This window comes from Onychomys torridus, chromosome 6, assembly GCF_903995425.1.
Source record: "Onychomys torridus chromosome 6, mOncTor1.1, whole genome shotgun sequence".
NCBI lineage: Eukaryota > Metazoa > Chordata > Mammalia > Rodentia > Cricetidae > Onychomys > Onychomys torridus.
In genome coordinates, this window is record NC_050448.1 from 91812199 (window position 1) to 91828631 (window position 16433).

The 16433-nt window shown below is 44.1% G+C and overlaps 1 protein-coding gene across 4 annotated transcripts in view; it reads right to left on the reverse strand.

Annotated features, from left to right (window-relative positions):
- Nucleotides 1–16433, reverse strand: part of Cdc14a (cell division cycle 14A) — a 162467-nt gene that overhangs the window by 11623 nt on the left and 134411 nt on the right. For 3 of the 4 annotated variants that reach the window (XM_036191050.1, XM_036191052.1, XM_036191053.1), the window contains 4 exons: nucleotides 12005–12117; nucleotides 10741–10788; nucleotides 8379–8501; nucleotides 7240–7711 (listed from right to left, as the gene is read on the reverse strand). In XM_036191050.1, coding sequence (XP_036046943.1) covers nucleotides 7240–7711; nucleotides 8379–8501; nucleotides 10741–10788; nucleotides 12005–12117 — 756 coding nt within the window. Of the gene's footprint in view, nucleotides 1–7239; nucleotides 7712–8378; nucleotides 8502–10740; nucleotides 10789–12004; nucleotides 12118–16433 lie in introns of those variants that run through there. The other variant, XM_036191051.1, reaches the window with a different exon arrangement.

Sequence of the window (16433 nt, forward strand, 5' to 3'; positions counted from 1 at the left end):
CTAAAATATGAATTCAAAGCAAAGGAAACCGAATTAAGATCATAAAAGATGCCAACACGACAAAGGGAGTGAGGAAACAGCAGAACCAGGAATTCTGGGAACATTCTAGAAAGAATGAGAGCCATTACTGATGGAACCCACAGCCTTCACCAGGGCAGTATTCCTGAGATACCTGACAATTGAGGTGTGCGTGAACAACAAAGCAGCACCATGCAGACTACAATTTTAGAAAAACCACCAGAAAAAATTTAGTAGGTGACGCCCAAAGCAGCTTCTGGAAGATCTTATTGTAGGAAAGGGCCTCATCAAACATAAGCGCCCAACAGCCGCTGTTTCAGTCTCTTGCTCTAAAAGGCTGTCCCCACAGGTGGCAATAATGTGAAATGCAAAACAGAAAAGAACAGTCTCTTGAAATCTTCCAACTGAACATGTACATTCCTTAAAATAACAACACACACTATTGTACAACACCTCATGTTTGAATATCATAAACATGCCTATGTAAGGACCCTAATTTTTTTCGAGGCAATTGAATTTTCATTTACAAAACTAAATATAGGGGTAGGAGAGATGGCTCGCCCTGTAGAGCACTTTCCATACAAGCCCGATGGCCTGAATTCTATCCCAGGAATACACAGAAAAGAGGAAAGAGAGACCCAAGTTGATAGAGTTCTCCTCTGAGTTCCACGTGCAAATGCTATGGCACACGTGTGCCCCCACACACATACCATACATACACAGGCGCCAAGCACAGCAGAGAGGGCTCCAACAGTTCTCCTTGCTTCTGGTACTCCACCAAGAGCTCCCTTCCACACAGATGCAGAAAGTATCTCCATCAAATCAGATCTTTCCACAGGCATAGTCAAGGACGTTCTGAAAAGAAGTTCAATAGCTCAGGGGGAAAAAAAGTAACAAACGGAACTGCATGAAATTAAAAAGCTTTGTGCTGAAAAAGAAACAGAACCCACAGAGGGGGAGAAAATCTTGGCCAGCTATGCATCTGACAGGGGCTTCATATCCAGAAATACGCAGAAAAAGAAAACCCTAAATCATCTGATCAGAAAAATGGACAAATGAACCACACAGGCATGTCTCAAACACAAGCGACAAAACATGCGTGAAAAGTCTAACACCCTCAGCCATCAAGCAAATGAGCATCAAGTACTAACTACCTTGAGTCCATCTCACGTCGGTCAGAATAGGTGTCATCAAGAAAACAAAAAGCAACAGAATTTGATGAGGCTACCAGGGACACCCTTTCCCACTGATGGTGGGCATGTCAATCTGACACCAACTTAAGTCATCTTGGAAGAGGAACCTTGTGGGGTGTTTTACCCACCAACCCCACAGCTCCCCACAGAGTTTTCTTGAGTGTGAGCAGCAGGAAATATTAGATAGAAGGATTTAGATTATAGAGATAAACAGACAGAAAATAATGGATAGCCTCAAGAGGGCCTGGAACCTTTTCCAATGGGCCCTGACTATCTCTGCCCCAGAGTATTTATAGAGCCGCCAAGGGGGTGGAGCAAAAGACCTCCTCCCCCAGCACAGCCAAGTGCAGACCATTTCAGACACGTGCACTCAGGCCCGTGGTCCTAATCATCCTCTATGCGGACCTGCTGGGTAATGCCATGAGGAACCCAAAAACGGGTTCCCACAGACCCTCCATTGAAAAAATGGCTCCACTGGATTGGCCTGTGGTGCATTGTCTTGATACTGATGTGGGAGGGCACAGCTCATTATGAGGGGTGGCAGCCTAGGGCTGGTTCTATAAGAAAGCATGCTGAGCAAGCCATGAGGAGCAAGCCAGGAAGCAGCACCCTCCATGGCCTCAGCATCAGCTCCTGCTTCCAGGATCCTGCCCTATTATCGGAGTTCCTGGAGTGACTTTCCTCAGTGATGGACTGTGATGTGGAAGTGTAAGCTGAAACAACCCTCCACTCCCCAGGTGGCTTCTGGTCATGTTTATCACAGCAACAGGAAGCAGACTGGAGTCACTCTGGATCTGGTGGAACTCTGACTCACTATAGCACTCCTAAGACTCTAAGTCAGCATGGCAAGGACATGCTCGCACACCCATGTTGACTGCCACATTATTCACAGTAGTTAAGATATGGAACCAAGCTACATGCCCACCAACCAGTGAGTGCATAAAGAAAATGCAATATGTATACACAATGCCGTTTTATTTAAATGTAAAGCATGAAAACATGTCATTTTCAGGAAAATGGATGCAACTGGAGATCATGTTGAGCTAGATCCATAAAGACGAAGGCCACATTTTGCCTCATACATAGAATCTAGGTTTTAGTATGTGCATAGCAACATACATGTATACATAAGTGACATGAAAGTGGAGGAAGGGGCTGCTGGGAAGGAGAAGGAAGGAACAAGAGAAGGTAAAGCAGGAAAAGGATAAGTCATGTTTTCAGTCTTACCCCACATACATGCACACATACACATACACTCATTTGTGCACATACACACATACACACTCACGCATGCACATACACACACACAGACACATACATGTGCACATGTGTGCATGTCCACACACACCATGAAAGCAGAGGAACTACTTGAAAGGAGGAAAGAAAGCAGAGGAGGGAGGAGGGAGGAAGGAGGAGGGAGGAGGGGAGTGGTGAGGGTGTGAAGATGATCAAAACACAACAATAGGCACACACCAAAGGTCACAGCGAAACCCGGTACCTGGTACACTAAAAAGTCAACCATTGACCTGGACATGGTGGCACACACATGCCATGCCATTAACCTCAGCACTCAGGAGTCAGACAGATGAGTTCCAGGCCAGCCTGGCCTACATAAAGAGTTCTAGGCCAGCCTGGTCTACATAAAGAATTCCAGGCCAGCCTGGGATACACAGTGAGACCCTTTCTCAAAAGAAAAAAATTATAATACTATTTTTAAAGCGTAATTGTGCAACTAAAACATCAGCTCTGCCTGTCCTTCTTGCTCTGAAGTCCCCTCTACTCTACTCCCTCCTAGCTTGGCTCAACCCCCAGCCTGGCCTTCAGCCGTGCCGGCCTTGGCCTTCAGCCGTCCTGAGAATGCTCACAGCTCTCCCTAGCAATACCAGCTGACACCCACTGAGCAATGCTGATGAGCTACTGCATGAAACTTCTCAGGGTTTTCCTCAACCAAACACTGTAACTGCTTTGCTACAATGGACATCGTGACCTGAGCTTCAACACTCTGTACATGACCAGTCCTCTTCAGAGCCACAGCCACCTATTTGTATGAAATTTACCCCAAAAATGTGTATATTCCTTGTCTTAAACAGTTCTGAAATATTACTCAAGCCTCACACAAACAAGAGAATTTGATTTGCCTCTGATTGTTATAATTACATTATTTCCCTGAGGCATAGAGAATAGTTTAAAAAGTTGCCAAGTACCTCCATTTTTTAAAAAAAGTGTCCGAAACAGAATTTGAGCCCAGGTAAACTTATTTTTAGAACCTAAGACCTCAACTACAGAAGTAAGGTGTAACTCACTGTTACTTTTCCCCATTGCAGAGCACAGCCGTTCCCCACCTTCCTGCCTTCACCAGGGTCCCTCACAGACTCCTCCTTAACCCCTAAACTCCAATGACTGAAACATTAGCCTTTCCTCAGTTTCCCTGTCTACTGGGGGGAAAAAATGAGATGTTGTTCATATATCTATCATTTACATCTCTATCTTTTTAACCCCTGTAATTGCCCATACACGGCATAAAGCCTTCAAAATACTGTATTTGGGGCATTTAAACTGCCCAAGGTTCAAATTATGGTTCTGTTGTCTGTTTGTAGGACAATCTTGGGCAGAAATTTAATCTCTCTGCCCCTTGAGATTTTTATACATAGAACAGAAGTAATCATTCTTACCGTCCTCATTCATTTAAACATCCATCCATCCTTTCATCCAATCAACATATACCTGCTGCGTGCCTACTATATCACAGGATCCAGGCATGTAACCATGGAAATCAAGGTACCATTTCTGCTCCCACAGTGCTTAGAGCCTCCGGGACAAATCCACAGTCCTGAGAAGTGCTACCACTAAGACCAAAGTAGGATATAGAACAGCTTATAGGGGGAACCATCATGCCGGAACTCAGGCCCGGGGGGTCAGGTGAGGACAGGGTGATGAGTAGCAGTTCAGTGAAAAGTGTCATTAAAAATATAACATAGCAAATCTTCAAGACAGATACCACAAGCAATTTCAACTTAATAAAACACTTCCACCCCACCCACACCCTCGTCACATGCCCCTCATTTCTCAAGCACTTGAAAACCTCTCAGTCAGGAAGAAAATTGCTTTCTACAGTAAGGAGGTTGCCAAACGTGAAACCTTGGGCTTTTGCACTGGACAGTGGAAACAAGACGAAGCCAAGGGGTCAAGATAAAGAAACGAAAACCTGACTCTCTCTCGGCACTCTGTCACAACTGCAAGGCTTCCTCAACATTTATTCCTGTTTTCCATCTTAAAGCCTTTAGTGACAGAACAAGGAAATCATTTTTACATTTTTCTGGGGGCTGAGCTGCAGCAAAAAGTGAGAGAGCAATTGCAGCTTTCAAAAGAGATGCTAATTGTAGCTTTTAAAATATTAGACTCCCTCTAAACACCCATCACCCCCACCCCCCAAGAGTTTCTGGGTCTTTCTTAAAGGTACAGGGAGGATATTACCATACAGACTCCATATTCTATTCTCACCTAAGAAGTTTAAAGTGGGCTGTGTGTGGGGTGGGGTGGGATGTACATGCCACGGTACACGTGTGGAGGTCAAGGGACAACTTCGGGTGCTGTCCTGACCTTCTACCTTGTTTTGGGACAGAGTCTCCGTCATATGTCACTGGGATGTGTAGGCCAGGCTAGCTAACCTGCAAGCTCCTGGATATTCTCCTGCTCCCATCTCTCCACAGGAACACTGTGGACCAGCTGTACATGGGTTCCAGGGATTTGAACTCAGGCCCTCATGTTTGCAAGGGCAAGGGCTTGACTTCCCTTAAAATGCTTCTGCTGAGTGAGCCGGTTCTACTTGCTCTTGGGTCCTGCATTGCTTTATCCTCAGTGGCACTGACTGGCAAAGGCCAGTCTCCCAGAAAAGCTGAGTGCACCACGAAGGAGGGCAGTTTCCGATCCCCTACTTATTTCCACATGAAGTGGGGACCTCCATGTTCATTTGGACTTCCTACCCACCAGTCAAGGGCAGAACTTAACTCCACATTACAGGGGGCCACAGAAGGCTGAAAAGCAATGGCAGAGGAAGGGAGCTCTGCACAGAGGAGCAGCATGAGAGGGAGGAAAGGGTAGACATCCTGGCAATTCTAGTCCTAAGTGCCTTTCTTTACAATGCAGTAACAGAAGAAAAAGCGGGGTAGTGGCAACCCAACTGCCCACATTTTATAATTAATTTCTGGAAACTCATCCCATCCCAGCCAGAAAAAGAGGGATGTGGAGGAGGAAGATGGGAAAAGAAGCAACGTGGAATGAGGCCAAAGTTCACTTATGTAAACATCATGGGGTGCGGGAAGGGTCTATACTGTGTAAAGAATCCTACCCCTTCCCCAGGCTCCGCGATCAGCAGAGGAGAATGAGTACCCACTTAGCAGAGGAGAATGAGTACCCACTTCTCCCTCCTAAGTAGGAATCCCAGAAGATAAGACTTTGTCAATTTACTAATGCTTCTGGCATCACACTTTAAGTGTGGATGGCACAAGCCTTGAGTAGTGTAATCTATGAGCTATTTGTATAATTATTTATATAACACTTTTCCTGGAAACATAAAGATCTGCAGTCAGTTCTGAAAAAGAGGCTGATCCACAAAACAGTGTATGAAAATATTGGCTGAACTCAACTGAGTCTGTGAAGTACAGGATGCATCCACATAGTTGTAAAAGTTTAACTACACTGTCCTTTCACATCTAGCGCTCACCCTGCAACCCCAACCTCCACTCTACCCTGGCCCGTGGATTTCCATATTTATGACACAAATCTCCTCAATGTAAATGAAGGGATTAGAATCAGATCAGATTCAGGTCAAAGAGTGGGCAGATGGCTAATTGGAATCCTGATCTAGAACAGAATCTAAAGTATTGATGAGATGCCCTCTTCTGGCCTCTGCTGGCACTACATGCACATGGTGCATACACATACTTACATACATACAGGCCTGTATACATTAAAATAAATGTAAAGGTTAAAAATTCTAAATAACACACACACACACACACACACACACACACACACACACACACACACACATTACACCACTGCATTCTCCTTTTAGGAAACATCCTCATATAGGCGAAGGAAACTGGGTCCCAACATGGCCTCACCATGGAGGCTGTGTTTTGCTGAGTGGGCCACAAGCACTCAGCTGCCCTTTTCTTCCTCTCTTCATTGACCCTGTAGAAAGCAGGCTTGCCCTAATGATATAGCAGAAAGAACCTTCCCAGGGAACCAGGCTTGCTCCTGCCCAGAGCGCAACCAAGATGCCCACCATCACACCTCCTTCATACGTGGGATATAGTTCTATTGTCCTCTTCCCGTCTCAAAACTAAATTCACATCCTATGGATATCAGTGCCTCTTGACACAATCAAAATTTTAAATTTGTAATACAGACTGGACCAATGTGGCTAGTAAAAAGGAGGCTGGTGACTAAAGATCTTTTTGGGGGAAAAAAAAAAATCATTTGCAGTTCTCGCTTGTCTCCAGAACAGGGGTGGCTAATTTTAAATGTCTTCCTAGAGACTACCTGCTCCTACCTTGGCAGGCCAGCTTCCTAGCCACCTCTCTCTTACAAACAACTTCATTTGCTCCTTCAAGAATAATGGGTCAGCTCCGTGCAGGAGGCCTGGTGCTCAGCCTTGGGAAGACACTGTTCCTGCAGGCCCCACATTTCTTTACCCCAAACCCTGACCTCGGGGAGTGGAGAAGCCATCGTTCCCATCACGCCCTCCCCCGACGCCCAAAGCAAAGCAAATGCTATGGATCGAGTGCCTTGCCTGGAACCAGATATTCAGAATGGTTCAGAAACGTAACCGAACAGTAACAAAGCCTACGGTGTCCACGAGCCATAGAATGAAAGCTCTCTCCCTTTTAAGGAAAAATCCACCTCACCAGGGAGAGGGAGAAAAAGAAGGAGGAAAACCCGGTTGAAACTCGGCATTTACTTGAAGAGGAGCCAGCAGGATGTAGCGCATGGATAGTTGCACAACACTGAGGGAAGGCGTCGGTCAGAAGGCTTCCTTAGCACTATTAAATTTCTTTGGTGGCAGCCTCGGCTGGGAAGGCAAGGCACAAAGGTTGCATTCAGGGTTCTGAGGACCAAGAGGTGGTGTCTGTGAACTTACAGGGATAGAACGGCTCAGGAATCTCGCTGAGGAGGAAGAGAGCCCCCCCTGGAAGGAGGGTCTAAGGACGGTGGTGTGTTCCTCAGGCTTGGCGCTCAGGGGACCTGGGGAGCAGCTGTTCAGGTTGCTCCCAAGACCGCTGCTGCCTCCGCCGTTGCTGCTTCTGGTGTACTGGTTGTTGTTGAGCTCAGGGTAAGTTCTGCCAGGTGGCTGGGAGCTGCCATTCAAGAAGCTGGTGAACGGGCTGGCTATGAACGCTGCCTTGGTGGGCGAGGCGGTCTTTTTGTTCTCGGGGTCATCCGTCACAGCGTTCAAGTTCCCAAGGGAACTGGCTAGCCGGGAGTTTACCGGGAAGCTAGGGGAGAAACACAATGTATACTCACATATGTAAACACAGCACCACGGGAATGCAATGAAGGTGTGATTCTGATCCACACAGATGATGAAATGGCTTCATCGCTCTTTATGACACTATCATTTGTGGCCTTATTCATACTTGCCAAGTTTCTTGGTCAAGAGGTTAATCAAGACCCAAAAAACTGGCTTAAACACTGACTGGTCTCTAAATAGAACATTTAGAATTGTATCTGCCAGAGGCAAAGAGTAAATATAAGGAGAGCCTGGAAGCTGAATTAAGTCCAAGATTTAACCCAGACATATTCTAGCATAGGATGACATCAAGCATCTCTACCCATCTGAGTTGGTTGCCACTGTCTGTACGCACAGGATGAGGAACAAGACTGTTGATCATTAGTAGGGCTGACTATATCTACATCACGTGAAGCAAAGTGGAGATGGACCAGAAGACTGTGATGGTTCACACTTACCCATCCCTTCTGAAGCCTCAGCCCCTGCCAGGAAGGAAGGACCAGAAACCCCAGAAAAATAGCAGACTCTTTGGGGTTTTTCCACTTCTTCCCAGCCCCTCCTCTCATAGACCTGCAGCCATATTCCTTGCCTGCAGAAAGGTCTTACCTTTCTTACCTCAGGCTAGAGCCCTGGAAGAGGTAGAGAAAAATTACCTTCTTGTATTTGCACCCGAAGATGAAGAACCTCTGTTTATCCTTTTGGCTGTCGCTGAAGGGGACAAACACACTTTGGGGGTCTTCACAGTAGACACAGATGGTTGTGGGGAAGAACTTAATCTTGGGAGGAGAAAAAATGGACAGAGCGTCACACCACAGTTGTGTTACCTAAAATATTCCACAATGAACTATAACGAGGTAAGTGAAGAAAGCTCAATGCCCTAAAAGTCCCCCTCCACCCACCTCTTCCTTTCCAGCTGGCAACCGCCCCATATGAGTACGAGGCCACCATGACACTTGTACCTTTCCTCTCATTTCTCAACAGTTCAGACCATAAATCCCCTCTGATGAAATCTAAAACATCTCATTCTGTTACTTCACTATTCAAACCTTGTAACCTCTCTTCCATGTCCACAAAGCCTGCTAACATCCTCGGCTTGGCTTGTGAAAACCTCTAAAATCCAGAGTTTGCTTCTCTGAGTGGGTCCCACAAGATTAAACCCACAGAGTCAAGGGCACAATAACCTCACTTTAGTTGGCTCTCACCTGTCTCTACACAACAGGTGAGGGGCAATACCGTTTATCACCTGTATGTGCAACTGCATCCAATGTCTCTGTCCCTTAAACAAACAGGAAAGTTGACCAGACATGCTCGTCTAGCTGTGGGTGTCCTGACCAGACTGTTCACCCCTTTGTAAAGTCTGTGTAGCCCCTGTCTCCTGCAGGGAATCCTCTTCTCTCCTTGCCTCTCCTCACCTCTGGTCCTCCACTCCCCCCGAACTCACTCTTATCACCTGCCCTTTAATGGTCCGTGTGGTTATTACCTCCCACGGCAGGGCTTTATCAACTTCTCAAGCAGGATCAGCAGCAGCCTGTTTCAACTGGCACCCTCACAGTAAGTCACGGCTCTTCTACTGTCCTTCATCATCTCCTTCTTGCCTATTTCCATCACTCAACAGAAGCTCCTTGAGAGCAAAGACTTGCTTGTCCCTCCTTCCCACTCCCAAGGGCTCAGCAGGTGCTCTATAACCAGGTGCCAGTGGGCACCCAGGGAAAACTGACTCCAGTGAAGAGAGCCAGAGCTCAGTCATGGCTTTCACACCAAATATCTTCTGTCCTAGATAAATCCCGCGATGAAAGTGGACTGTGCTTTCGTCTCTGCCTCACAAAGCCGTGTTCCCACGTTCCTTCACCACCCACCCTCCTGAGAACTGCCTTATGCCATAGTTTCCCCTCAAACAGAAGTGGGAAGTTACACCAGGAAGAGACTCAGGCTTTTGAAGAAGTCTGAGCCGAACAGAACTACCCGCTAAACAATATGGTTAGAATGAAATCCTCAAGGAGAAAATGGCAGCGCCTTTGTCTTGGTTTATCAACGATACTGGCCAACCATTTCTAGTGTTCTCGCCAGCTGCCATGATGGATCCTGGTAATACCAGGGTCTGGGTACAACTCCAGGATTTCAGAGAACTTTTTTCAAGAGAGAAGCACTAATATTCCCTCCTCTTAGGGGTGATAGATAAAGGAAAACTACACAGCAATGAGCAAATGCACACAAAAATAAAGAGAGCTAACAAATGGAAGGGGGCCAGAATCCATCTCTGGGTTGGAAAGAAAGTTACAGAGCACTTCGGAGTTCACTCAAGACCAGAAGGTGCTGGGAGCTCAAAGAATGCAAAGATCGCCACCAGCAGCACAGCCTGAGGGCAGGGCAAGAATTAAAAATGCTTATTTCAGAGCTGGAGAGAAGGCTCAGTGACTAAGAGCACTTGCTGCTCCTGCAGAGGACCCAGGTTTGGGTCTCAGCACCCGCATGGCAGATCACAACTGTCTGTAACTCCAGTTCCAGGGGATCCAATGCCTTCTTCTGGGGGCAGGCACCAAGCACACACACATGGTGCACATACATACATGCAGGCAAAACATTCTTACACATAAAATAAAAATAAACAAATCATTTTAAAATAGAGTTTAAGCCAGGCACATTTTTAATCCTGGCACTTAGGAGGCAGAGGCAGACTGATCTCTGTGAGTTCAAGGCCAGCCTGGTCTATGTAGTGAGTTCCAGCCAGAGCTATAGAGAGAGAACTGACCTCAAAACAAAACAAAACAGAGGGGAGGGGGTTGTTTTAAAATCAGGAAGAAATAGGATTTGAAAAGCTATAAGGTAGGCTAAGGATGTTGCTCAGTGATGGAGTGTGTGCAAGGCCTTAAGTTTTATTCCAACTGCCAAAATAAATAAATGGATAGAAAAAGTTGAGTAGTTATGTTTATTTTCACGGGGTCTGATGCTTGGAAAATATGTCTAAAAAGTCATCTATATTTACAGCAGCTAGAAATGTATATTTATTGTCAGTACCTGAAAGTCTGGGCCACTGCCCTTTGGGGTCCTTTCATATCGTCTGACCTGCAGAAATCAAAGACAGGTATCACCAGATCCCCACAGTTAAACAAAGATGGCATTTGAGTCAGAGACATAAAGATACTAAACCATCAAAGAGAAAACCCATGCCAGGAGATATCAGCATACACTTTACAAATGAATCGTAATGCAAGCAGATAATTCACATTTGTTATTTCACCAGGAAATACTTAAAGCATCTTGCTTTTTCACACAAAGGTGCCATTGTATCTGCTCAGGAGAAAAGTGTTTCCTGATGGTGCTGTGGTGTTATCGTGGAAACTGAAATCTACCCCCTGAGAAAATATCAGAGAACTCAAAAGAAAACTCACATCTAAACATGGCTTCTGAGATCTGAAACAGGATGGATTTGTCCTTATGCATAGATATTTGCTAAATTATACTTTCTTCCAATAAAGTGGTTCTCAATCTTCCTCATGCTGTGACCCTTCAATTACAGTCCCTCATATTGTGGTCACCCCTAACTAGAAAATTATTTCATTGCTACTTCTTAATTACAATTGTGCTACTATTAGGAATCATAATGTAAAATCTGATATGTGACCCCCCCATGAAAGAGTCATTCCACCCCCCCCCCCAGAGGTCACAACCCACAGGTTGAGTTGAGAACTGTTGTTCCAATTTAACCCTTCCTTCTCCTGGAAGATTTCTTTTGTTTTCAACCCAATCACAAGGTTTCAACCGTTCTGTGATTAGAAGCCAACTCCCAGTTCTGATTTTGCTGGCTAATTTCAAACTTCAAATTCAAGATGGCTCATAATTTTTCAGGCACATGGCGGAATCACTTACTTAAGTCTTAAAAAATCAAAGGCGAAGGCAAGTCATGGGATATACCAAAACTTGGTACAAGCTACTCTATTTCACACACTGGCTTCAAAACCTTGGCACACCAGGAAAGAGCTGCCACAGCACCAAAAACATGCCCGTGAATCTCCAAATAGAATTTGGAACAGAGAACCAGAAATAACTGCTCAGCAGTTCGAGGCAGAATTCCAGACACAGAGACGTAAGAACTGTTTTCATAAGCATTTAAATTTTAGCTACTGCCAACAGTGATAAAATAGACAACAGCTGGGCATGGGGGCAAAGGAGCAATACATTAGAAAACAGGTAAACTTGGCCTTTGTAGAATGATATTCTGAAGTGAAGACGAAATGCTTCCCACAAATGGAAGAGCACTGAGAACTGAAAGGTGGGCTACCTAAATGCACAGGATGGCGAGGAGCGGGGCTGCCTCTGGCTTTTTAAGGCACGTAGTTTGTCTCCCTGTGTTACGTTGTTTTTCATTTCCACATCTTCGTCTTCTAAATGACTCTGAAAAACAGACATGTCCCACAGAAAGGTCATTACAAACAGTTTAGCTTTATACTGACTTCCTAACAGAGTGCAGATCATCTGCAGTTCTAAATAACGGCATGGAAATGGTCTTGCTGTAGATGACATCATCTGAGTGTGTGATGAATTCAGCAGTAAGTACACGCTATGGAACACTCAGCATTTAAATATATGGGTCACCTTCCACATCAAAGGAACATGGGCTGGAGATAGGACTGTCTAAAACCTGTCTCTGGCAATGGATCAAAACCAAGACGACTCTCGTGTGGGCACATCAGGCTTTGGAAAACAGCCTGGCATAACCTCGATCTGTAAACACATCATAAATGTTTCCAGATATTACAGGGACCACCACTGCAAAGTCCATAACCTATTTATGAGCATGCATGATGAAATCACTGAGGACATCTACACAGTCTCTGTCTGCATCAGTTAGCCCTCCAGAAGCACTTGAGCCCTCTTGGGACTTAAAGGCCCACAGCATTCAATCAGGAAAGCATGTTTCCTGCTGAAGTTCCGTGGGCTGAAAAGTAGAAATGGCCGGCTAGAGTTTCCCCATGGTAACCCAAGAGGAAGGGCTTCCCAGGGTAACTCAAAAGGAGGGGTGCTATGGAGAGGTAGAAGAGCTATCTCCCATCTACCACAACCAGAAGGCGGAAGAAGAAAGGTCTTTCATTTTAAATTTTTAGAAAGTTATTTTTTTAAATACATTTTGGTATTTAGAAATTCAACAGTGAAACCAGCAGTATGGTCTGCTTAGAGGTTTGGGGGAAAGTGAAACAGGATTTTTTTTTCTAACATTCTATATTTTTAAACACGATTTAAGCCATGTTACATAATACCTGAAAATAAAATTAATTTTAAAAGACACTTGGTTAAATTAAATTAACAGGATATTTAAAATAATAATTACATATGGGCTTGGTTTTTCTTCACTAAGTGGCAAATTTTTTAAATGCCAGATATTTTTGTTTGTTTGTTCTTCTCTAGTTTTGCCTTTTGTTTTTTTGAGACAGAGTCTCACTAGTTCAGGTTCATGATACTCCAATATCATTACACAACGTGACGATCATGATCAGTAGGTTAAAGATTTTTAAATTATGACAGATTTCAAAATCATAAAATAATACTATAACAAACTGTCACACACCTAACTATCTATATTTAACGTATTGTTTTTCCTCCATTCCTTTAGCTTACTAAAGTCTCACTCTTAAAGAAGAAAGCAATACGTATGTAGTCCCAGCTCACACTCCCTGGAGAAGAAAACTGTCTTTTCTTAGAAGGAGGAGGAAGACTTTGCTGCAGTCAGCGAAGCTGGGAGGGTGGAACCCTCTAGGCCCTTTGACACTGGACACTGAGCTGCAGGATGTGGAGTTTGCTCTACAGGGTTTCAATCATGCTTTGGTCCAGTATTTCCTCACCATGTATATACAATATACCATTGTATATTCTGTGCCACAGTATGTTGGAAGTATAGAGTTTGCCTTTTGATTTTTATAAGGGCTTATAGTTAAGAGATGGTCTTGAGTCTCAGAAGAGACTTTGGACTTTCAAACAGTTTTAGAACTAAGAGACTACAGGGACTATGGAAGTTGGTCTAAATATAGTTTGTGTGATGATAAGGCTACAAGCCAATGGGACCAGGAAATGAAAGGGGGTCTGAATGAGAATGGCCCCATAGGTTCATATATTTGAATACTTGGTCCCCAGTGGGTGAAACTGTTTTGGAAGGACAAGGAGGTGTAGCCTTAATGGAGGAGGGGGTGGGTTTTGAAGTTTCAAAAGCCCACATGTTTCTGGATCATCTCTCTCTCTCTCTCTACTTTATGGTTGTTGTCTTAATGATGTAAGCGCTCAGCTACTGCTCCAGAGCTATGCTTGCCTGCTGCCTGCTGCCATGCCCCCCAACAAAATGGTCATAGACACATCCTCTGGAACTGTAAGCCTCAACAAACTCTTCCTTCTATAAGCTGCTTTGGTCTTGGCATTTTATCACAGCATAGAAAATTAACTAAGACAGACAGACAGACAGACAGATAGATAGATAGATAGATAGATAGATAGACACATACATACATACATACATACATACATACATACATACATACATGACAGATTGATAGATAGGATAGATGACAGACAGTAGAGTATATATAGTATATTTATCACAAATAAAATACAGCTAAGCCTGAAAAATCATCTACAGATTTACTATCAAAAGCAAAAAACAAAGAATCTTGGCACGGTTCTCCAGAATTCTTACTCTGCTAGGCACATTCTCCTCTCACCTGTCACCCTGACATTCTTCTGCCTTACAAAAACAGGCTGCATTACACATACAGCTCTGTAAGTTATTTCTTCATTAAAAATGCATATTTATTATGGTGTTCCAGGAGAAACGAAAAAAAGAACCTTGCACTGTCGTTTTATAGCTCAATAAAATTCTGTTGTCTAGACATACCAAATTGCTTCTTTAACAAATACTTTAGGTCAGGCTGTTCTCTGCCTTTTGGCACCATACACAGCTTTAACAAACATCATTCTAGATGCAAATGATTGTCTAACACTGCCTTAGTACTGTGAAAGAAAAGTTCATGAAGTGAAATTACTCAGCTCATTTTAAAGCTATCTTCTAAACATTAATATATTGCCCTCCAAAATATATACTCAAACTTCACCTAGCGAAGCTTGAGATATAAATAGCATCCTAATATGTAAATTTGCATTTCATTTCTAGGGATATAGACATGTTTTGTGTTTAGTAACCATGAGGTTTTCATAAATTTTATTTGTATACATCACATTCAGAATTCTGTATATGTTTAGAACTGGATTTTTGTATGCTGCAAACATTTCCTTCTAGCTGCCCCACGGCTGGAGGATGAATTGGGGAAGGAAAGGACCATGAGTGAGGCAGGCAGTTAAAAGGCTTCTATAATAGTCTGATGAGAGAAGATGGCTTAGACATCAGGACGGGAAGAAGGAGAAGGCAAAGTGAAGGATGGTTTGGATATGCAGGAAAGGTCTAAAGAAACCTAGCAAAGGTTAGACCATGTCATTATTTATGCACAGATTTTAGGGTATTTGAGGGTGTGGTGATATGTTGTGTACCCTAATAAAATTTGCCTGGAGATCAGAACAGAACAAGCCACTAGTTTAAACACAGAGGCCAGGCAGTGGTGGCACACACCTTTAGTCCTAGCACTCGGTAGGCAGAGGATCTGGATCTCTAAATCCAAAGCCACCCTGGACTACATGAGATTGACTCAGTCTAGGGGAGAAACAGAGCCAGGCAGTGGTGGCACACCTTTAATCCCAGTACTGGGAACCACACGCCTTTAACCCCAGGAAGTGATGGCTGGGCAGAGAAAGGTGTATAAGGCGTGAGGAGACAGGAGCTAAAGGCCTTTGGGCAGAAGCCTCCCTTTCAGCTAGAGACTCTTTCGGCTGAGGAAGCTCATTTGGCTCGAGGTCTATCAGCTGAAGCCTTTCCAGGCTGAGGAGTCCTAGAGGTGAGACGTGACAGTGGCTTGTTCCTTTGTCTCTCTGATCTTTCGGCATTTACCCTGATATCTGGCTCTGGGTTTTTATTAAAAGACAGATTTAAGATTCTAGCTACATGAGAGACTAAGAAGTATGGAGGTATAATCACAAAACCATCAGTAAACAAATTAACACATTTTTTGTTTGTTTGTGTTTGGTTTTGTTCTTTTGAGGCAGGGCTTCATGCAGTCTAGAATCACTATCTAGACAAAGCTGGCCTCAAGCTCCTGAGCCCCTTGCTCTCATGTCTTCACCTGCAAAGTGCTGGGCTCATAGGCATGTGCTACTGTGCTTCTCTGTGCTCTCAACTTCTTAATGAAAGTTATATAATGTTACTCAAAACAGGGTTACATTAAGGTGTACAATCTTCAAAACCACAAAACAAATAACAACTGTACAGAAACAGGTTCTTGTCTCCTGAGATACAGATTTAAATATATGGACATGACTATAACTGAGCCCTGTATTTATTAGGAAATCAATTCTATAATATAACTAGGTCTCAGAGGCCTATGGTGAGGGTTGAGAGTCGGGGGTGGAGGGAGGACTAACCAGAGAATTCAACTCCAGACACCGTGAGGCATAAATCAGTCTAGAGCATTGGCAGACAGGAGGTGGTTTGAAGACTTTGCTCATGAGGTGCCATTAGGGTTCTGCATCGGTTACTCCCATGTTAGTGTGATTAAAATACCCAACCGAATCAATTTAAAGGAAGAAAGGCTCATTTGGGCTCAGAGTTGCAGAGAAAT